This window comes from Pseudonaja textilis, chromosome 1, assembly GCF_049901715.1.
Source record: "Pseudonaja textilis isolate UNSWEBS1 chromosome 1, rPseTex1.2, whole genome shotgun sequence".
Taxonomy (NCBI): domain Eukaryota; kingdom Metazoa; phylum Chordata; class Lepidosauria; order Squamata; family Elapidae; genus Pseudonaja; species Pseudonaja textilis.
In genome coordinates, this window is record NC_141990.1 from 190,718,254 (window position 1) to 190,741,471 (window position 23,218).

The following is a 23,218-nucleotide window of genomic DNA, read 5'->3' on the forward strand; positions in this document are numbered from 1 at the left end:
CTCATAAGGAGAGTGTAGACAGTATATTTGAATATCTAGTCTGTAGCTTGTTTCTCACCCAGGTAATTATAGGAAGACAATTTAAAGGAAGAACACATAGCAGGATGATGCAGTGACTTTTTCTTCCTTGTGAAATGTCAAAGCGTGGGTTGGATAATGCAGCCCAGTGAAGCTATGGCAGATAAATAGTCATATGCTATAAATAAATATTTTGTTTTCATTCACTTTGTGCTCATGGGCTCCCTTTAAAAGGGAGTGGGGGGGCTGAATGGAAAACAAAATAAATTTATAAAAGTGTTTTTATTTTAAAAAAATAAAATAAAAATATATTTTATTCTGTTAACTTCTATTTTGTATCTTTCAAATTAAAAAAAGGAAATTGGATTGCAGCAATGTTGGTGTGAATGATCCTATATTGTTTTAAATATGCTTCCATCGTTCATTATATTCATTCAGCTGTGTCACGTTGAACTCATTTCTGATGTTATACTTTATGGTAATAACATTGCAACAGATTGAAAAATACCATTACCAAAACTAATTTGCTTTATTTTGGAAACTCATATATGTCGATTGTTTATCCAGTTTGAATCAGTTCTTTCTTTGCCCAGAACGCTACATTAAATCACTTTTACATATGTGATGATGTTTTCAAGATTGGTAGATATGAAATCAATATATCACAATCTGATTTTTTTCCCCCAGGAACAATCTGGATATTTATATCTATATGTGTACCAAAATAACAAATAGTTTTTAAAATGTGTCAAAATCAACACATTTGTGCTTCTTCAGCAAGAAAGAATGCAAAACAGAGGCAATTGGAATGCAATTTATTTTAATTTATCTTTCACTGTAAAGATTTCAGTGTTGCCTTGGTTGTATTGAAAAAAAAAAAAGATTTATCATCTGTGATACTTGTTCAGTATTTTAGCACTGTTTTCTGTAGCTCAACTGAACTTCAGTTAAACAAAATGGTTCCATGATAAGAAGTGGCAAACTGACCTTACAATATGTAAGTGCACATATAGCAGACGGGACATGCCATTTTTATCACCAGCTTTGCTCAGGTATCTGCACCTATGTCATATATTAATCTGAAGTGTCCATTAGTTCTTATGAGCAGCTTGGGCCTTTCAGCAGATAACAGGAGATATACACTGCTCAAAAAAAATAAAGGGAACACAAAAATAAGACATCCTAGATCTGAATGAATGAAATATTCTTATTAAATACTTTGTTCATTACATAGTTGAATGTGCTGACAACAAAATCACACAAAAATTATCAATGGAAATCAAATTTAGCAACCCATGGAGGTCTGGATTTGGAGTTACACTCGAAATTAAAGTGGAAAAAAACACTACAGGCTGATCCAACTTTGATGTAATGTCCTTAAAACAAGTCAAAATGAGGCTCAGTAGTGTGTGTGGCCTCCACGTGCCTGTATGACCTCCCTACAATGCCTGGACATGCTCCTGATAAGGTGACGGATGGTCTCCTGAGGGATCTCTTCCCACACCTGGACTAAAGCATCCCCCAAATCCTGGACAGTCTGTGGTGCAATGTGGCATTGGTGGTTGGAGCGAGACATGATGTCCCAGATGTGTTCAATTGGATTCAGGTCTGGGGAATGGGCGGGCCAGTCCATAGCATCAATGCCTTCATCTTGCAGGAACTGCTGACACACTCCAGCCACATGAGGTCTAGCATTGTCATGCATTAGGAGGAACCCAGGGCCAACCATACCAGCATATGGTTTCACAAAGGGTCTGAGAATCTCAACTCGGTACCTAATGGCAGTCAGGCTACCTCTGGTGAGCACATGGAGGGCTGTGCGGCCCCCTAAAGAAATGCCACCCCACACCATTACTGACCCACTGCCAAACCGGTCATTCTGGAGGATGTTGCAGGCAGCAGAACATTCTCCACAGCGTCTCCAGACCCTGTCACATGTGCTCAGTGTGAACCTGCTTTCATCTGTCAAGAGCACAGGGCGCCAGTGAAGAATTTGCCAGTCTTGGTATTCTCTGGCAAATGCCAAACGTCCTACACAGTGTTGGGCTGTAAGCACAACCCCCACCTGTAGACATCGGGCCCTCATACCACCCTCATAGAGTCTGTTTCTGACTGTTTGAGCATCCACATGCACATTTGTGGCCCGCTGGATGTCATTTTACAGGGCTCTGGCAGTACTCCTCCTGTCCCTTCTTGCACAAAGGCGGAGGTAGCAGTCCTGATGCTGGGTTGTTGCCCTCCTACGGCCTCCTCCACGTCTCCTGATGTACTGGTCTGTCTCCTGGTAGCGCCTCCATGCTCTGGACACTATGCTCACAGACACAGCAAACTTTCTTGCCACAGCTCGCATTGATGTGCCGTCCTGGATGAGCTGAACTACCTGAGCCACTTGTGTGGGTTGTAGATTCCGTCTCATGCTACCACTAGAGTGAAAGCACTGCCAGCATTCAAAAAAAACCAAACCATCAGCCAGAAAGCATAGGAACTGAGAAGTGGTCTGTGGTCACCACCTGCAGACCCACTCCTTTATTGGGGATGTCTTGCTACCTGCCTATGCTTTCCACCTGTTGTCTATTCCCTTTGCACAACAGCATGTGAAATTGATTGTCAATCAGTGTTGCTACCTAAGTGGACAGTTTGATTTCACAGAAGTGTGATTGACTTAGAGTTATATTGTGTTGTTTAAGTGTTCCCTTTATTTTTTTGAGCAGTGTATATCAGGGAGAGCTGAATGTAAATCCAAACCATTAACTGAGACATAACTGGTGTGTTTTATAAAGGGATTGTGACTGACAAGAGTAACAGAATGGACCATTTACTAATGGCTATAACACAAATTGATCCAGATTGAGGCCAACAGTGTTTTTAAAAGTAGTGAAGGCATTGGGGGAAGGGGGGAAATCTATCCTTGTGTCTAGTTGTTTTGGCATGCAGTGCCATATAGCAGCGTCCTGAGGGGATCAGTTGAAACAGATTATGTCCAGTTTGGAGGAGTCTGTAGATATTTTCTCAGCCTTCTTTCTGATTCATTCAGTATACAGATCCTCAATGGAAGGCAGGCTGGTTACGGTTGTTTTTTCTGCAGTCCTAATTATCCATTGAAATCTGTACCTGTCCTGTTTGGTTGCTGTGACAAACTAGACAGTTATTGAGGTACAAATGACAGAGTCAAGAATTCCCCTGAGTTGACGCAGGAAGAACATTCCTTGTTGTGTATTTTTCCTGATGGTTCTAATATTAGGTATTCATTTCAAGTCCTCGGAGATAATAGAACCAAATGTGAAGGACTCTACTGTTGATACTGTGTTGCCTAAAATTGTAAAAAGTGGTAGGTCATCCTTAAGTTTGAAATCTGCTTATCCCTGAAAAGTATCACAGTTGCATGCCTAACTTCCATTCAGAATAAGTATTGTTTTCTTTAAAATGCCTTGTGGGATTTTATTTACAGAAAACAAGTCTATGCAGCTCCACTGAAGGTAGCACAATTATTTTCGCATCTGTGGGAGACAAAGAATCTGATACCGCAGCAAAAGGCCCACCACAACCAAAACCTTGTTTTACTGATGGTATGTATCAAAGGGACCAAATTTATTGTGGTGATGATGTGTATTCATGGTGAATTTATTCTGTGAAAATTGCAAATAATTGCCTTTTTCAGTCCTTGTTTTCAGCCAAAATGTACTTTGTTAATCTGTATATGATACCACCAGGAACTAATTATCTTCTCACTGCTGTGTACTTTGATTTATCTTTTCTGGCTAGTTACTGAAAGGTTATGTGTCAGTCATTTATTATGGAATCAATTTCTTAGCCTCTGAAGAAAAAAAAAAGCAAGCTTATGAAAGATTCGGACTCCAGGCCCACTTGTGATGTGACTGACAGTAACTTTGGGAATTAGAAAATGAGAATTAAGTTGTAGATGGTTTTTTCGCTTGCCAGGATATGGATAGTAAATTTGCTATTTACAGATTGCAAAGGAAGAAGGTTCCTGTTGGTTCATTTTCTTCATGTGATTAAACAGAATGCAAAAAAAGGAAGAAAAAAACAACCTCTGAAGAGTAGTAGTAGTAGTAGTAGTAGTAGTAGTAGTAGTAGTAGTAGCAATGACAGTGTAAGTGCACAGGCATCTTTCTAGAAGCTAAAAGCGCAATTGTCAAGAGTGGGGCTTAAATTGCTTAATGCAGTTTTAAGATGCTGTAATAATGAATATAGCTGCTGCAAAGTCAAGCCTTTTATTTATAACCTCAAAGCTTACACCTTATACCTTACTGTGTATATCTTTTTCCCTTCCTTACATAGTAATGAACTTTTTGTTGCTCATTTCTTAACTGTGGACACAGAGGGCACCTGTACCATGATTTGGTAACAGTCCTGTCTGGCCCTGGGCTTCTGGCCTTGCCAACCTCAGTCACTGTTATTTTTGAAAATACATGCCGTTTATCCCTCATAATTTGCAATCAATAATGCAGTTGGAGTATTGAAAAAATGCTATATGCCTGCAAATGGAAAAGTAAAACATATTCCAGACAACAAAGCAAACAAGTAGACTTTTTAATCATACACACACACACACACACACACACACACACACACACACACACAGAGAGTGACCATTTGAACAGATTATTTCCCTGTGGATTCTTAAAGATTCTCCAGATCTTTAGGAGGAATCCCTCCCAGATTAGAAGAAACCTGAGTGAGCCAACCTTTCTAGCTCTCCAAATTGAATTCTGTGTATGTTGACGATATATGTTGACCATGTATGTTGACGATCATGCATGCTGAATTTAGTACTAGTGATTTATAAAATTTAACTGGATATGTGAATCTGAGATAAATGAGTCTAATGCTGATTTAAAGATGAACAGGAGAAAATTACTTTCATCATAATCTTCTTCCCTCAAAGAGGAGCCAAGTTATCAAGGGGATTATATTGTTTCTTTCATCTTTTTATTCATACATTGAGTGCTGACAAGCTGTATCCATGACTCTGGAGTATGTAGAATATGTAAGAAAAGACTCCAGAAATTAATGAGCAGAAATAATGTAGCAACAAACAAATCCCATTGGCATCTTTGGCTCCTATTTGTACCTAATGAAAATTTATTCCAAACCATTGTGGTTCAGATAAAACATCTGCAGACATGTTCCTTTGATCAAAGTGATGAAACTAACACTCTACCGTGGTGAAACCAGCTTTGCCCTTTTACAGTGTGTATATGCAGCTAGAGAACGCATATACGTAAAGGGCAGAGCTTGTGTTATCACAATAGGACTCTGTTTCAACATTTGGCACACATACTCGGGACGTTTCGGGGTTAAGAACAGTGTAGAAGGTGGCCCAGGAACCTGCAGAGGTAGTGGAATCTGAAATATTATTTCCTTCCCTTCTTTTTGCTAAGACTTTTGTTGAATTGGCATTTTGTCAATTAATAGAAACTCACCCTTTCTATGTGCAAAATCCAGTTCTGGAAACAAATTGCAGGGTTTGCTATAAAGAGATGGTGTTATCATAGATAATGGTTCTTTCTTTTAGGGCTGTTAAGTTTGTTTAATGCAAATATTCTGGTTTCTAGGCTGTGTACAGAAATTCAGATGTTGTCAGATCAATATAGAGTCTGGGAAAGGCAAATGCTGGTGGAACCTTCGCAAAACTTGCTTTAAGATAGTGGAACACAATTGGTTTGAAACCTTCATTGTCTTCATGATTCTTCTAAGCAGTGGTGCTTTGGTAAGTTGAATGTATTCCATATCCAACTGTAAACAAAACAATTGTAGGATAATCAAGTTACTTGGGATAACTGTTGCTTGTGCTACAACAGGATTCCACATTACTTCACATGCAAGTTCTGTTGCTTGTGAATTAAATAAGTGGACTAATTGGAGGGCAACCTTGATATTTATACAAGTGAAATTGAGTACATGACCATCAAGGAGGAAAACGTTTATGGTGAAACCCTGGTGATGGGGAAAACTTGTCTGGTATTATCAGTGGTCACTTCAGCATCAAATGGAAGCTTTAATTTATATAATGTGGAGACATATGAAATCACATGATAGCTATCATGTTTCCAGATGTTCTCTTGTAGCTTTATTATTTCTCATTTATTTTTGCTTTGCTTCATTTAATAATCCAAATAATTATTTGTTAATAATAGTTGGCTGAGGTTAACTGTTTTGGCCACAATTTTCTATCTTCTCTGTAGTATCTACATAAGCTTTCAAAATTTCTCTAAGTCTCTAAGCTCCTAGTTTTCTGTCATGAAGTTGTTGAATAGATTATAAAGGATATGATAGAACCAGCCTCAATTCAAACAGATTCTATCTAAGCTCATTAAAATACCAATAAATATCGGAAACATTGATAAATTCAAGGGATCTGGCTCTTAACACTGTTCAATTCGGAGAATATGAAATGGTTGTTAAAGTTCTGTGCTGTGGTACATTGAACATAAAATGTCGGTTATGATTAGTTTGACATTTATGAGGATTTTGCAGTTTCATATACTATGAGCTCAAAATCTACATAACCACCAGATGGCAATGAAGAGCTTCAGAAAACTTTCTTTACCCATTGTTTCCCATCTCTTTGGATGTCTGCAGCATGTATATGAAAGCCATTCATACAAATGTCGTCTGTTAAGTGCATATGATGGGCTGTTCCAGGTATAGCTCATTAATAAGCTTTACCTGGGGTGCCAAGACAACAGCTCTAGCTCTTTGCTACTTGGCAGGCGAATATGCCTGCCCAATCTTGTATAAATCAGCACACACTGGGAAAATAGAGGTTGCTCTGAATGAAGCTAGCATAATTATTACCGGATGTCTTAAACTTACCCCTTTTGATAAGAGCTACAACTTAGCCGGCATTGCCCTGCCTGCTGTTCCACACTGATTTTTTTTAAAAAAATAGAAATAATGTGCAAAAGGAGCTTCTTTCTCATTGAACGTTAAGATAGGCAGAGAAGAATGAGAGGAACGAGTTATTACATTAGAGGAGGTGAAGTAGAAGAAAAAGACTAAGTTGAATGGACAGATAGAGAAAGTAAATTGGAACAAATGTGGGAAGGCTCCAAAGCAACTGGGGCAAATAGATTTGTCCTGATGACTCTGAAATACAGGAAGTATTTTATAATGGGGCAAATAAGTGTGGTGGTTCATAAGTAGGGCCTACAACATAGTACTAAAACGTTGTGTTGTTTAACAAAACAGCAGAAAGAATCCTGGCGGAATAACAAAATACAACTATCCAAAATATAATTGAGATAGAAATCAATGCAAAACTAATCTTTGAAATATGGAGTACAATATGGGTGGGGGGTATTTTCTTTTCTATTTTTTTCTTTCCTTCCTTCCTTTCCTTCTCTTTTTTTCCCCTTTTCCGTTTTTAATCCTTTACCTTCATGACCTTACTTGTTGTAGTATTTTAATCCATAGGCTTTCGAAGACATATACATTGAACAGCGCAAGACTATCAAGACTGTACTGGAATACGCAGACAAGGTCTTCACTTACATCTTTATTTTAGAAATGCTTCTGAAGTGGGTGGCTTATGGTTTTCAAGCCTATTTCACCAATGCCTGGTGCTGGCTGGATTTCATGATTGTAGACGTAAGTCTTGATTCCATGTACTTACCTTAATGCCTTAGTCTGAAACTAATAATTCAGCATGTGATTGTGTTTGACACCAGAGCAATCACAATGGCATCCATCGGTTGCCATAATGTAAACTTTTTAAACAATGTTAATAGTTTTATTTTAAAAGAGAACTTCTTTAAAAAATTGTCAGATAGTCACATTTGGCACGTGTGTTGTATTCTCACATAGTGTCTCCTAATATTTTCTGTCTTGGGGAGTGGGGAATGCTTTGAATCAATGTTGACACCTGGTGATTGCCTGAATAAATCCCTGCAGATTTTTTTCGCCAGATTTTATTTATTTTTTATTTATTGATTTGATTTGTCAATCACTTACAAGGTAATAGGAGTGGAGAACTCTTCTTGTGAAGTATTTCTGGACTTTCTCAACTGTGCTAATATCAGATACGTAATGTGAGTTCCAGACTGATGAGCTGTATTCAAGTATTGGTCTAGCAAATGTTTTGTATGCTCCAGTTAGTAGTGTGATATTACCAGAGAAAAAGCTACGTAGGATTAGGTTAACAACTCTTAATGCCTTTTTGGCTATGTAGTTACAATGGGCTCTAACACTTAGATCATTAGAGATGAGTATTCCAAGGTCCTTTACAGAGCTTGGATCATCAACAAGGTCTTGACTATTCAGTCTGTATTTTATTTTCTGATTTTTTTTGCCAATATGTAAGACAGAGCATTTATTTGTTGAGATTTGAAGTTGCCATTTGTTTGACCATTCTGATACATAGTCGAGATCTTTTTGCAGGGGAGCAATATTGTCTGTGGTATTGAACAGCTTTACATCATCAGCGAAGAGAATGCAGTTGCTCTTAATATGATCTCAGAGGTCATTTATGTAGGGAATGAAGAGAGATGGTGCTAGAACACTGCCTTGGGGGACACCACTATTGACAGGTACAGAATTTGATAGGACACTCCCAATTTTGACCATTTGTTATCTGTTTGACAGGAATGCTTCTATCCAGTTATGCAGTTGTCCAGAGATACCATAATATTTTAGTTTTAGGAGTAGTTTGTCGTGTACCACTGAATCAAAGGCTTTACAGAAGTCTATGTAGTTTGCGTCTATTGCTTTGCCCTGATTGAGTTGTGTAGTCCATATGTTTTTGCAGTGTAAGAGCTGCAGATTACAGGACAGTTTTTTTCTGAAACCAAATTGTTTATTGGAGAGTAGGTTGCTTGTCTCTAAGTGGAGGATAATGGATTGGTTAATATTTGATTCCATGACATTACAGGTGACACAGCATAAGGAGATTGGTCTATAATTTTCAACTAGGCTGGGGTCTCCCCTTTTGAAGATGGGGATGGCCGTGGCTTGTGACCATAGGTTAGGCAAAGAGCTGGTCCTGAAAGATTTTTGAAAGATTATGCTTAGAGGTTCAGCTATGGCAGTGGATAGCTTTTTTAAGAAGTAGGCACATATTCCGTCCAGTCCAATAGATAGAGATGGTTTAAGATTCCAAAATGTGACAGAATCAAAAGAAGAAGACCTGGAATACTTGATGGCAGAAATACTGGCCGGTTTATTGAAGATGGATAAAGATGAAATTCAAAAAGAGTTTGATGAAGTCTACCGGGTCAATACAAACTATGCAAGACGCCACAATTGTTCCAGGGAAGTACATATACGATTCACTAGAAGATGTGTTCGAGACATGATATATAGAACCTCAAGAGATAAAACTATAACCTACAAAGAGAAAGAAATTGTGATTCTTAAACAGATACCGAGGAGAATAAGGGAACAAAGGCGTGACTATAAATTTCTGGCAGCATATTTAAATAAAAAAAGAATCACATTTAAATGGCTTATTCCAGAAGGAATGTTAGTGTCGTGGAAAGAGAGGAAAATCAAAATAGATACTATGGAAAAAGCCCAGGATTTTACTGAACGGATGGTGGGCCCACAGGAGCAAAGTAGTAGGGAGAAATTGGACACAAAGTTTCAAGAAGAATACAGTGGACATAAAAATAGAACTGGAACGGTAGGAAACCAAGAAAATACCTATCCACAACAAAAGACAGAAGGAACTACATCAATACAAGCGCAAGAAGAGAGAGAATTGTTACACGACAAAGAGCAAAACAAAACTAAATAGATGGGAGAAGAAAAAAAATTACTATCAATAAACATAAATGTTAAATTCAACAATTAAGAGAAAAAGGATATTATCTAAATTAATTAAACATAATGCAGATATTAACGTGCCTGCAAGAAACCCATATAAAGAAGAAGGATGAAAAATATTTAGAATGCCCGAAATTAGGAAAATTATTTACCACACCAGCAGATGAGGAGAAAAAGAAGGGAATCGCAGTATATGTGAAAGAGGATTTGAAATCTGAGCTAATATGGTCGGACTTAGAAGGAAGGACTCTGGGTTTGCAGATCTGGATTAATGATATTCCAATTCTTTTAGTAGTAATATATGCCCCAAATGGAGACCAAAAAGAGTTTTTAAACACCTATATGGAAAATTGGTTGAATTGCAAAAAGAAATATTTGTATGGTAGGGGACTTCAACTCCATTGCTGATTTCCAAAAGGATCACAGTAATGCCGGAAGAATAAAAAGGGGAAGAGAGAGTTCCCCAAGATTTGTAGGGAAATGATGAAAGAGCTAAATCTGACAGATATATGGAGAAGATTACATCCTGAAAAAGACAATTTACATTTTATTCAAATCCCCACCAAACATGGACACGGATTGATATGGCATGGATGAGTGGAGAGATAGCAAATGAGACAAAAGAAGTGGAAATTTTGCCTAATGAATGGGCAGACCATAATCCAATACAGGTAATATGGAAGGGCAGGGCAAAACCAAAGAAAAGATGGACCTTAAACACTCAATTAATAAGAGAGAAAGAATACATTAATAAATTAAAGGAGGAATTGATTTTTTTATTAAAGAAAATGATAATGGAGAAACCACGAAACAAAATGTCTGGGATATGATGAAGGCGGTTATAAGAGGCACAACAATCTCTTATAATGCTAAGAGAAACAAGGAAAAATATTCCCAACAAAACAAATTACAACAGAGAATTAAGGAGCTAGAAACCCTTCTACAAAATAACCCAAAAGAATCTAAACTGCAAAATCAGATAAGTATAGTCAAACACAAACTGAACTTAATTGATCAAGAGAAAATGACTATGAATTTGAACTTAACCAGACAAATCTATTTTGAACATGCCAACAAGCCAGGAAGATGGCTATCTTATAAATTGAAAAAAAGAAAGAGAAGAGATTGATATACCAGTTAATAGATAGCAAAGGAGATACATACCAGGAAATAGAACAGAAAAAGAAATCATTCATAAATACTTTGAAGATTTATACAAAGAGAGGATGTCAGTGAAGATAGAATAAGGAATTATCTAGATGAAGTAAAGGATAAGGCAATTGGGGAAGAAATGGCTGAACTATTAAATAAAGACATTACTGAATCGGAATTGAAATCAGCAATAGAGAGCCAGAAAAATAATAAAACCCCGGGCCCAGACGGGATCCCAGGGAGCTGTACAAGGCAATAGCAGATCAAATCGGACCACTTATGGTGGAAGTTTTTAATGACGTTTACTAGCAGCCAGGATGCCGGACTCATGGAGGGGGCACTGATCTCGCTGATCCCGAAGGAGGATACAGATCCCAGATATATAAACAATTACAGGCCGATTTCACTCTTAAATACTGATTATAAAATATTCACTTCTATTATAGCAAACAGATTAAAAGATTGCTAAACTTGTATATACATGAAGATCAAAATGGATTCCTTCCAACTAGGCAAATAAAGAATAATCTAAGAATAGTATTAGACGTACTAGAATTTTATGAAGCCCACCCAGAGAGACAAGTAGCACTCATGTTTCTAGATGCAGAAAAAGCTTTCGATAATTTGAATTGGCAATTTTTAATTCAAAAAATTTATAATTTGAATCTGGGTACTAAATTTGAAAATATTATAACAACTATATATGATACACAACAAGCTAATATAATAGTGAATGGGGAATGCACCCGCCCAATAAAGATAGAAAAAGGAGTGAGACAGGGTTGCCCACTCTCTCCCCTGCTCTTCATATTAGCATTAGAGACATTATTAACACGAATTAGGCGGAATTCAGATATAAAGGGATTAACAGTTAAGAAAGAGGAATATAAATTGCAAGCGTTTGCGGACGACATGATTTTCTTCCTTGAAGAACCAAAAGACAGGGGACCAAAATTGATGAGTGAATTAGAGAAATTTGGAGCAGTAGCGGACTTAAAATAAACAAAAAAACCCAAATTAATGACCAAAAACCTAACAGAAAAACAGAAAATAGAACTAGAAGAAATAATGCAGATACAAGTGACAAAGAAAGTGAAATACTTAGGAATTTGGCTAACCCCACACTGTAAGACACTTAAAGAAAACAATTATGATAAACTGATACATCAGGTAAAGAAAGATTTAGAATCGTGGGGAAACTTCAAATTTCACTACTAGGCCGAATTGCTACTATTAAAATGAACATTCTCCTAAATTTTTGTATTTATTCCAAACGATCCCAATTAAATTACATAAAAAGTTTTTGAAGAACTCAATAGAACAACCCTGAAATTTATTTGGCAAGGGAAAAAACCCAGAATAAATGTAAAAGCAATGCAGGATATGAAGAGCAGGGGAGGGTTAGCATTTCCAAACTGGGAGTTATACCATATGGCCACCTCATTAGTTTGGTTGAAGGATTGGGTGAATTTAACCAATAAAAGAATACTATTTCTAGAAGGCCATGATTTACAAAGGGGTGGCACGCCTTTCTATGGGACGTAGGGAAAACCAGCCAAAAATATTTCCATAGACATTTAATTAGAGACGCACTATTAACAATTTGGAGGAAAATAAGGAAAAAACATTATACAAAAGTACCAGTATGGATTTCAACAATGGAGGCAATGATTCACCCAAACAATTTGGAGCTTACCAAAATGATTAAATACAAAGACTTATTAGACCCACAAGGAAATTTGAAACCAAGGCTGGATCTTCAAGAGCAAGGACATAAAATTGATCAATGGGTTTATCTTCAGATTCAAAGCAGATATAAACAAGACAAAAAAGAATTCGGAATTAATAACAAACCGCAACAGTTAGATAAAATTTTATTAGGATCAAATAAAAAAAACATAACAAAATTTTATAACTACTTATTAGAAACAGAACTAGAAGAAGAAATCATAAAAGGAAATATGATTGCTTGGAGTAAGAACGTAGGGCGCAGCATCACATTAGCGGAATGGGAGAAAGTTTGGGGCAGAAACAATAAGATTACCAAATCGGCAGCATACAAGGAAAATCTTTATAAAATGTTTTATAGATGGTTAGCGAAGATGCACCCCAACATGAGTCCGCATTGCTGGAAGTGTAGGAAAAAAGAAGGAACCTTTTTCCATATGTGGTGGTCTTGTGCAGAAACCCAAAAGTATTGGAAGAAAATCAAAACTTGGTTGGAAGAAATCACCAAAGAGCAGATCGAATACAAACCAGAGTCCTTCCTACTAGGGATTTTTGATAAGCAAATTTCCAAAAAAACCAAATACATAACAATACACATTTTAACAGCGGCCAGATTAGCCTTCGCTCAACATTGGAAACAACATCAAATTCCATCAGAAGAAATGATTATTGAAAAAATCTCAAAATGCGCAGAAATGGATAAATTGACTTTGGCGCTAAAAAATAAAGACACTTCACTATACTATGATAGCTGGAATTGTTGGTATAATTGGATTGACCAAAGATAAATAATATATTATAAGGCATAAAAGAAAAGTATCAATACATAATAACGAGGTAACGATATAAGTTAAAAACAGGTGTGGTTATATGACACAAGTTAAGGTGATGAAAACAAAAGAAGATCTTGCAAACTGTTAAAATAAGAATACTTTTAATCCTGTAACCTCTTTCTTTCTTTCTTTTCTTAAAATTCTTTCCCTCTCTTCCTCTTCTCTCTTCTTTCTTTTCTTTCTTTCTTTCTTTCTTTTGCTTATTTGTGTATGTATTGTGACTGGTTTTAATTGTAAAAATTAATAAACTATATTTAAAAAAAAAAAGATTGCAAAGTGCTTTTTCAACATTGTCTTCTGTAAAATCAATATGTATTTGATCATTGTAGTTTTCTGTGGTTCAGCTAGGAAATACTGGCCATTGCCGTTTACAAATTCTGAGCCAAAGAATATGTTAAAGAGGTTGGCTTTAATAGTGTCATCGTTGCAGTCTTTACCATTAGGTCCTTTCAGGGATGGGATGGACCTTGAGTCTTTTAATTTGTTGTTTACAAAATTGTAAAAAGTGCAGGTGGAATTGGTGCATAGAAGGTTTTCCTCTTGTTTAATGTGATAATTGGTGCATTCAGTCTTTATCTGGTGGCATAAATTTTTGTATCGGCTTTTGAAATTGGCAACGTGACCAGATTTGTTTTTCCGCCAGAGTGATGTCTTTTTGGATTGAAGTTTCCTTAATGTTATGGGTAATCTGTTTTTTTTTTTTTGTTGTTTTGGGAGTTGTTGTTGGTACATATAGTTCGATGAATCTTTTGACTTCAAGTAAAAATATGTTGTAATGGTCTTCAACAGTATTGCAAACAGTGAATAGAGATTGCCAATCAAGGGATTAGAGAACATTGTCTAGAAGATCATAGTTGCCTTTTTTGAAGTTATAATTGGGGATTACATCATTGTGACGATTTTTGTGTGGGCGGTATGTTGAGACAAAAGTCAATCATATTGTGGTCACTGTTGGAAAAGGGTTCTTTAGTTTGTATTCTGTAAATTAAATTCAAACTATCGCAGAAGATGAGATTGAGGTAGTTGTTAAGTCTAGTATTGTTGGTTACTTGTTGTTCCAGTCCCAGTTTTGTTACAGCATTGTAGAAGGCTGCATGTGTGGGTTCAGTTGTACATTCGTTTAGGGTTCAGTTAATATGAGGTAGATTGAAGTCACCAAGAAAGATAAAAGCGTGTGGGCAGGATGTTGCCCATGTTAGTAGTGAATTTAGCTTGTTTGCATGTTCGATGTCATAATCAGGGGCTCTGTAACATAGTAAGAATCAAAATGTGATATTTAAGGATAGTTCACAGACGATGGTCTCAGGAAGAGCAAACTCCTGGGTAACTTGGATGTTTTTTAGCTGAAGGACTTTTTATAGAAGATAACAACACTACCTCCTCTACGAATTTCACGATCTGATCGGTAAAAATCTCTTACTGTGGTAATGGAGTCAGGAAGAGATGCGTTGAGCCATGTTTCACAGACAAATATGATGTCGAATTTAGCCATATTTAGGAAGTAGTTTTGCCCTTGCATCTTCCCCAGGGCTGAGAGAGAACGAGTTATCTTAAATTTGGGTGTCATTGTTAAGTTTATTATTATTGATTTTTTTGTTTTTGATTTTGTATATAAAGATTTCATACTGCCTAGCAACTGGAAATAAAGGTGACTCTTTAGAGCAAGGGTTCTCAAACTTGGCAGCTTTAAGACTTCAACTCTCAGAAATCCTGAGCTAACATGACTGGAGGAGGAATTCTGGGAGTTGAAGTCCACAAGTCTTAAAGCTGTCAAGTTTGAAGACCCCTGATTTAGAGATAAAGATTTTCCTGTCCAGTCATATTTGACTTTAGGGCGCAGTGCTCATCTCTGTGTCTTGGCCAAGGGTGTTCTGACCAAGGCTTCCTGAGACAGTAACAATCACCCACTGTTCCCAAAAACTTTTTATTTTATTTCAACGGCTGTGAATTATATGCAGTCACAGCCCGTAATCTGCCAGTCTTTCAGGATAAGGCTGATAAGCACCCATCTTCATCTTGAAATGCTGCCAATGACTAAATTGCCAATTAGCTGTACAAGGCCAAATGGAGCACAAAGTCAATACGGAGCTTCAGATTTTAGACTGACCAGAATGAACAAAGTTGCTTCCTGCAAAGGCTCATGTCCTTTTGCTCCTCCTTTATGCCTTATGGGAGGGGCCAATCATCTCCAAGCCTTACTCCCAAGTGTCCCCTTTTGTCTTAACTGTTCTTGCCTTCTGGCAGTTCTGTGCAAGTGCACATTGGGAACAGGCTCCCCCTGTTCCTCTGCCTCGCTGATGTCAGATTCTGAAGGATCTGGAGTCAGCACATAACTCTCAGTGGCCCTGGCCCCATCTCTTTGTCGGATGCAGATCTCTTGTCCAAGTCCTCCCCAGACTCCAGAACTGGCCCATGTTCCTCCCCACTGTCTGACTCTGCTGCCAGCTCCGCAGGCTACCAGCGGACCACAACAAAGGGAGCCAGCATTGTCCACAGACATTTTCCGTGGTCACGTGGCCAGCATGGCTTTATGCCAAAGGCACACATTACAATTAATGTGTAAAAACAGACTGGTCTAGAACAGTTAATGCAGTAAGTTTGCTTAAAAAGAATACAGTTCTATTGGTATGCTTCCTTGAATTCTACCAGAGTGAAAAGCAGACTAAATATAGGTTAAATATCTAAACCATTCAGTCCAGACACTTTAATCTGGTAATCCATCTGATCATTTAAGTCTTTTTTGTTAATTATGTTTTTAAACAGGATACCGTTTTTCCCCAAGCAATTCTTCTGTGACATGATTTTGATATGCTAGTGCTTTTTGTTTTTGAACAGGTTTCCTTGGTCAGTTTAATTGCCAACGCCTTGAACTATTCTGAACTTGGTCCTATTAAATCACTTCGCACCCTGAGAGCTTTGAGACCTTTAAGGGCCCTATCCCGCTTTGAAGGAATGAGGGTAAGTAAGACGACAATTATTGGTAACGAGCTGACTCGTTGGGGATTTCTGGAGAATATTTGTTGGGTGAAGTTATCTGCTGTTTGGCTTTTCCACGATTAGAAACATTCCCTGTAACAAGGATAAAGATTTGCAGAGAAGATTAACATAGCCACAGTCGTTCTGGCAAATAGTTTTTACAGCCAAATGCATTGTTCTTTTAATGCTATCCTTAGAACCATTTGGGAGACACATTATGCAAAATGGCAACATAAGGCGACGTAAATTAATCCTAGAACAGATTGCGTCTCTTTGTTTATTGCCAAACAAGCTGTAATTTAAAAAAGAAAAGAAAAAAAGCATATAAAAATGAGTACATATTTATGACAGTTGCAGTGTCCCAGAGTCATGTAGATCTCCTTTTGCAACCTTCTGACAAGCAAAGTCAACAGGGAAACCAGAATCCCTTAACAACCATGTGACTAATTTAACAATTGCAGTGATTCACTTAACAAATGCGGCAAGAAAAGTCATAAAATGGGGCAAAATTCACTTAACAAATTTCTCATCTAGCAACATAAATTCTGGGCTCAATTGTGGACTACCTGTATCAGGCAGTCTTTAGTCAGGCTGCATAGAGCTTTAAATCTAACAACCAGCACGCTGAGCTGCCTGTGACAGCGTATAGGGAAGCATCGCAACAACTGTGAATAAAAATTATTCTGCAAATTGGCGGCCACATTTAGAACCTGCTGTAGCTTCCTACCTATCTTTGAAGGCACCTCCTTTCTTTTCAGTAGTTGAACTATGTGAAAAGGGTGTGAATAACATCACGGAGTCTTTCTGGTTGATTCATTTTTATAACTAGAAATAAGATGAAGATGGTTCCTTTGATTGTATGTATGTATGTATGTATGTATGTATGTATGGTATTCAGCTTTGTTCAGGTATTTTCCCACGTCATTATAGTTGTGCTTTTAAAGTTGTAGCAATGTTTCGGCAGAATCTCATCTGCCATCCTCAGGCTTCTGTATTGTGTTCGTCTGTGAGTCAGACTTTTACAGTTGTTTTTAAACCACTGTAAAAGTCTGACTCACAAACACAATACAGAAGCCTGATGATGGCAGATGAGATTCTGCCGAAATGTTGCTACAACTTTAAAAGCACAACTACAATGACATGGGAAAATGCCCGAACAAAGCTGAATGCTATACATACATACATACATACATACATACATACATACATACATACATATTTGTTTTCTGAGGTTTTTGCGGGTATTTGCATGTGGATCTTTGGTTATTCAGGTTATTCGGTCTAGATACTTCCAATTTTACGCGGGAGAAAACCCGAATAACCAAAGATCCACATATATATATATATCCTTAAGTTTTCACAGGTATTTATATGTATGGTATTCAGCTTTGTTTGGGTATTTTCCCACATCATTATAGTTGTGCTCTTAAAGTTGTGGCAACATTTTGGCAGAATCTCATCTGCCATCATCATCATCATTCTGCAATACAGAAAATACAATACAGAAGCCTGATGATGGCAGATGAGATTCTGCCAAAACGTTGCTACAACTTTAAAAGCACAACTATAATGACGTGGGAAAATACCCGAACAAAGCTGAATACCATACACACACACACATACATGCATATGTATGTATGTATGTATGTATGTATGTATGTATGTATGTATACTGTGGGTTGATATCCAGATATTGTAATATTTGTTCAATTGGTATCCTTATGTTAATAAAACAGCTGGATTGAGTTGAAAGGGCATTGTATTGCAAATTAAAGTGACACTGTTACTGATATTTTGTTTGCGCAAAAATCAATTTGCCCATCCAAAAAATATCCAAGACTGAATCAGAACAATGACTTTATTAGGTCAGTTCAAAAAGCTACACAAATGTGCAAAAAAACATCAGAAAATCTTTAAGCATAACATTGCTTACTTACATTTATTTCCTCATTTTCTGAGCATTTTAAGATTCCATTGTTTACCAAGTCTTAGTCTGGAAAACATTAATGCCAGTTTTTCTTCTTATTCTATAGTCATTGATTTATCTGTTTCATTTGCATCCCATCCCATCCTTCTGACTTCGGCTCATGTTCATTTTCCTTTCTGGTTTGTCTTCATAAGTACTATATTACTATACCTGCCCTTCATCACATCTTGATTATCTTGTTCAGAAGATGATGTTTCTCTTTTTAAGCTAAAATCATAGGTTCCTGGTACAAGCCATAGTAACAAAAAAAATTATAAATCCTTCCTCACAGTGAAAATCCCACCATTCCTTCTGTGTGAATCAGGATGTCAGGATGAGTATTTCATTATTCCACCATTGCTTCTTTGCCCTATCAATGCATTTAGCTCAGTTGAATTCCTCCTCCACTGCAAAACTTGCATACTTTCTTGACAAATCAGTCCAAAGATGTAGAATAAAACAGAACAGAATAGAATAGAATAAAAAAGAATTCTTTATTGGCCAACTGTGATTGGACACACAAGGAATTTGCCTTTAGTGCATAAGCTCTCAGTGTACATAAGAAATACTTTAGTGATAGTCATAGGATACTAAATAAGCAATCAAATCATACTATGAAACTAAATAAAACAATATAAATCGTACAGATGCAAGCCGCAAGGTTGTAATCCTAAATAGAAACAGGTGGATAATAGGAAGGATGAGAAGAATAATAGTAATACAGTCTTAGTAGTTTGACAATATTGTGGGAGTTAGCTGTTTAGCAGAGTGATGGCGTGCAGGGAAAAACTGTCCTTGTGTCTTACTTGTTCTGATGTGCAACGCTCTATAATGTTTTGAGGGTAGAAGTTGAAACAATTTATGTCCAGGACGTGAGGAGTCTGTAGAATCCCTCTACAGAAGTTTGTAGAAATAGAATCATTATAAATTGTCAATCCCTGAAATTCCAGAGATTCTTTTTAAAAATAAAAAAAATCTACCCTATAAACCAATTATGGTAACATAATATTTAAGATATTTCTGTTCTTTATTCCTGAGATCTCCTTTCATGCTACTGACAGAGAACAGTAATTCTTGCTAGCTGCTGCATTTTGGTGGGCCACATCAGCATGTTTGTTATGTGAATGTTGAATTGGAGAATTGCCTTATCAGTTTTATATATTTATACTTCAGACAATTTCTGTTTCATTGCTCTTTTTCTTGTTACCTGTTTTGCAAGCCTAAGATAATATGTTCCACTTTGTATTGGGATAAATGTATTTAATCTTTCAGGTGCCAGAAGACTATGGAATGTAGACCTACAACCTTTTACACAATTTTTGTTCCCCTCACTCCAGGTGGTGGTGAATGCCCTGGTAGGAGCCATACCCTCGATTATGAATGTGCTTCTAGTTTGTCTTATATTCTGGCTAATTTTCAGCATCATGGGTGTAAATCTGTTTTCTGGTACATTCTTTGAATGTGTTAACAAAACAGATGGAGTAAGGATTTCACATTCAATCGTTCCATTTAAAAATGTCTGTGAGACTTTAGACTATGCCAGATGGAGAAATGTTAAAGTCAACTTTGACAACGTTGGAGCTGGCTATCTCTCTCTTCTTCAAGTTGTAAGTAACTATCACTATGATACTAGTAATAACTTTCCATCTATCCTATGTAGTCCATGGTTTCATAGGAAAAATGGAAACAAGTGAAGCCATTAGCCAAATCCTATCAATTCACATCCCTATTTTCAAGCAAGCAATATTTTAGCTTATAGGAACAACATATCTACAGAGATTTTTTGGGAAGAATTCTTGCTGTATCTTCACCATTTTTGTCAAATAAAAGCCATTGGACTGACCCAGATCAGTACATTCAGTGACTTGTGTAGAATAGCCATGACTCACCGTTTCAGTTCTTCTGTTCTAACATATTTATGCTTTGCTTCAGCGTCATTTTTCTTTAAGAAGGAAACATGTGAAATTGAGTACCAGTTGTTAAAAATAAAGATAGTGAAGAACTATATGTAAAGTCCATCCAGTTGATGCTAAATATATTGGCATTTGCATTAGTCACTATTGCTGGCCATCTTTGGGAAGTATCAGGTGCTAAATTATAAAATTGCAGAACATTTACTTGGTCATTAAAATTAGTTCAGGGCCATTTGTAGACTAGCACAGTTCTTTATTCTGAAGCTATTCATTTAATTCCAAATAGAGGTTTTCATTTTGAAGTCTAGGTTGCATCCATAGTTCTCTTAATGGAACAGCATCTGCCATATATCAACACTGACACTTTCTTTATAGGCTACCTTTAAAGGATGGATGGAAATCATGTATGCTGCTGTTGATTCAACAGGAGTAAGTATAGGATGACAAATGTCCATGTGTTCATAATAAGTAGATTTTGCTTTGCTTTCAGATTATATAAAGGGACATTACTGAATGAATGTTACTGCTTTCGATCAGATTCATTCAGTGATCAGACGCTTTGAACATCTTTCTTGTCCATCAAAGTTTTGGTCTTTAGATATTAGAAGATAATCTGGAGTTTAGAAAGCTTATTCTTTAGGACCAAGCAGAAGAAATTTGACTTTTAATCCTGAGTTATGAATTAGAAGCAGCAACATCTCCTTAATTTTGCCTCCTTGACTTTACTTTTTTTCTTTGCTTCTCTCTTTTGGTAAGAATAATAGGACCTTCAGAGTAATTATTTGCCAGATAACTAGGCCTGTGTAAAAGAATGTTGCTTTTCTCCAATTTTTTTTTCACTCCATGTTGGGGGAAGCTCCACTAATAGCCAAGAATACTGAGACAAGGTAATCTTTCATTACTCCTTGCTAAAGGAGCTTTGAGTAATTTTCATTCATCTCCCTCACTTCTCTTAGCAGTTGTAACAACACTGAGAAAGTATATAGTGCATGTGCTGAACTTTTCCTCACCAACAGAGCAGCTGTTTTGTTTTCTTTAGAACTGCTTGGGATTTAGTTTGACTATCTTCCAATTCACCTGAAATGAATTCTCCAGTATTTCTTCTTCTCTCCAGTATTTACTATTGAAGAGAACATTAAGGAAGCTAATACTAGATTCTTCCATTATTGCACCAGTATACCCCATACTGCTCTATTCTTAGAATATCTCATGATAAAATAGAATTATGTTCAGAAGGATCCCAGGTGCACCTCTTTCGGCATTGGTTTGCTGCTTCTAATGTCATCCAAAGTATTTTCTCCACAGACTTTCTGGGAAATTAATGAAGAAAATGGATTTCAAGATATGACCATATATTCTGTATAGAGAGATAGTTTGGTCAAGTTAAGGCACCAGCCTAGAAATCCAGAGACCAGAAATTCTAGTCCCACCTTAGACATGAAAGCTAGCTGACTGACTTTGGGCCAGTGATTCTACCTTAGCTCACAGCTGTGACAAACTGGTCAATCAATTCCAATGGATCAACCAAGGGATCAAGACTCAGTTGATCCCCAAAAAGTGGACTCTGCATGTGTGAGAAAATGCTAGGAAAGAAAAAAAAAGATAAATTCTGTAGATTATTTCATTGTTCAGCAAATATTCAGCAAATATTTAGTGTACACATTCTTCATCATTCCTGAAAGCTCATTGGTAATATTTTTCCATGCCTCCTTATTTTATAGATAGAAAAGCAACCCCAGTATGAGAATAACCTGTATATGTATCTTTACTTTGTCGGCTTCATTATATTTGGTTCCTTCTTCACTTTGAATCTTTTCATTGGCGTCATCATTGATAATTTCAACCAACAGAAAAAGAAGATAAGTATTCATTAATGTCTGTTAACATTTTTATTTGCTGTATTTTTATAATAGATGATTTTAATGTTTTTTTTTTATGTTTCAAGCCGCCTACAGCCATTGGACACAAGATGGGCGGCAAATAAATTTCATAAATAAATAAATAAAATTTAAGCAATTAGTTTTCACTTCAATATACTCATTGTTATAATTAAATAGCTAGAATGTAGTTTTAGTTGTTTAACTGAATGAGTTTAGTTCTCAATATAATTATGTTTCATTCCAATTAGTAACTGCATATTACATTTTAGTAACTGCTACGCATAAAAGTGTGTGAAAATATTGTAGCAGTAGGCTCACTCAACACTGAAAGGCTGCCCACAACTGACGTAATTGTTATAATGGAAAAATAATTTCTCATAGATATTTGTTAATATTATTTTTCTTTCATAGCTAACAATTTAGAATGTTAAATGACAAAAATTCAATATTGTAGTGATCTTTTCAGTAAGTATTTGAAGGAAATAAAACTGTTTTCCATTTTATGTTGTTGCATAAGAAAATGGAGACAAAGGCCTTTCAAGACTTTTAGAGCGCTCCTTTTCTCTCTTCTCCCTTGCCCTTTTACGTGCAGCCCATTAAATTACTAAAAAAGTTGAGTCTCTGACTACTACCTTTAAAATATTTATTTTAAAAAATTCTTAATTCCATTTTGGAATATAGCCATTTTATCCACAAATAAGACACTTATACAAAATCCTCAGCTGAAAGTAGTTATACAATAGTAGCTTAACAAAATGACCATTTGAAGTTACAACAGCAGTGAAAAAAGAGACATAAAACCATTTGTCACAACCATTGCAGCATCCTCATGGTCACATGATCAAAATTCAGATGCTTGGCAATTGGCTCATATTTATGACAGTTGCAGTGATCATGTGATCAACTTTGGCAACCTTCTGACAAGATAGGTCACTGGGAAAGCCAGTTTCACTTAATAACCATATTACT

At 36.6% G+C, this 23,218-nt stretch overlaps 1 protein-coding gene across 3 annotated transcripts in view; it reads left to right on the top strand.

Moving 5' to 3' along the window:
• LOC113434107 (sodium channel protein type 2 subunit alpha-like) overlaps nucleotides 1-23,218 on the top strand; it is a 114,070-nt gene that overhangs the window by 83,950 nt on the left and 6,902 nt on the right. For all 3 annotated transcript variants that reach the window (XM_087920018.1, XM_087920017.1, XM_087920016.1), the window contains 7 exons: nucleotides 3,467-3,584; nucleotides 5,595-5,749; nucleotides 7,456-7,629; nucleotides 16,350-16,472; nucleotides 19,794-20,063; nucleotides 20,745-20,798; nucleotides 22,091-22,232. In XM_087920018.1, the coding sequence (XP_087776144.1) occupies nucleotides 3,467-3,584; nucleotides 5,595-5,749; nucleotides 7,456-7,629; nucleotides 16,350-16,472; nucleotides 19,794-20,063; nucleotides 20,745-20,798; nucleotides 22,091-22,232 (1,036 nt within the window). The remainder of the gene's footprint in view (nucleotides 1-3,466; nucleotides 3,585-5,594; nucleotides 5,750-7,455; nucleotides 7,630-16,349; nucleotides 16,473-19,793; nucleotides 20,064-20,744; nucleotides 20,799-22,090; nucleotides 22,233-23,218) is intronic.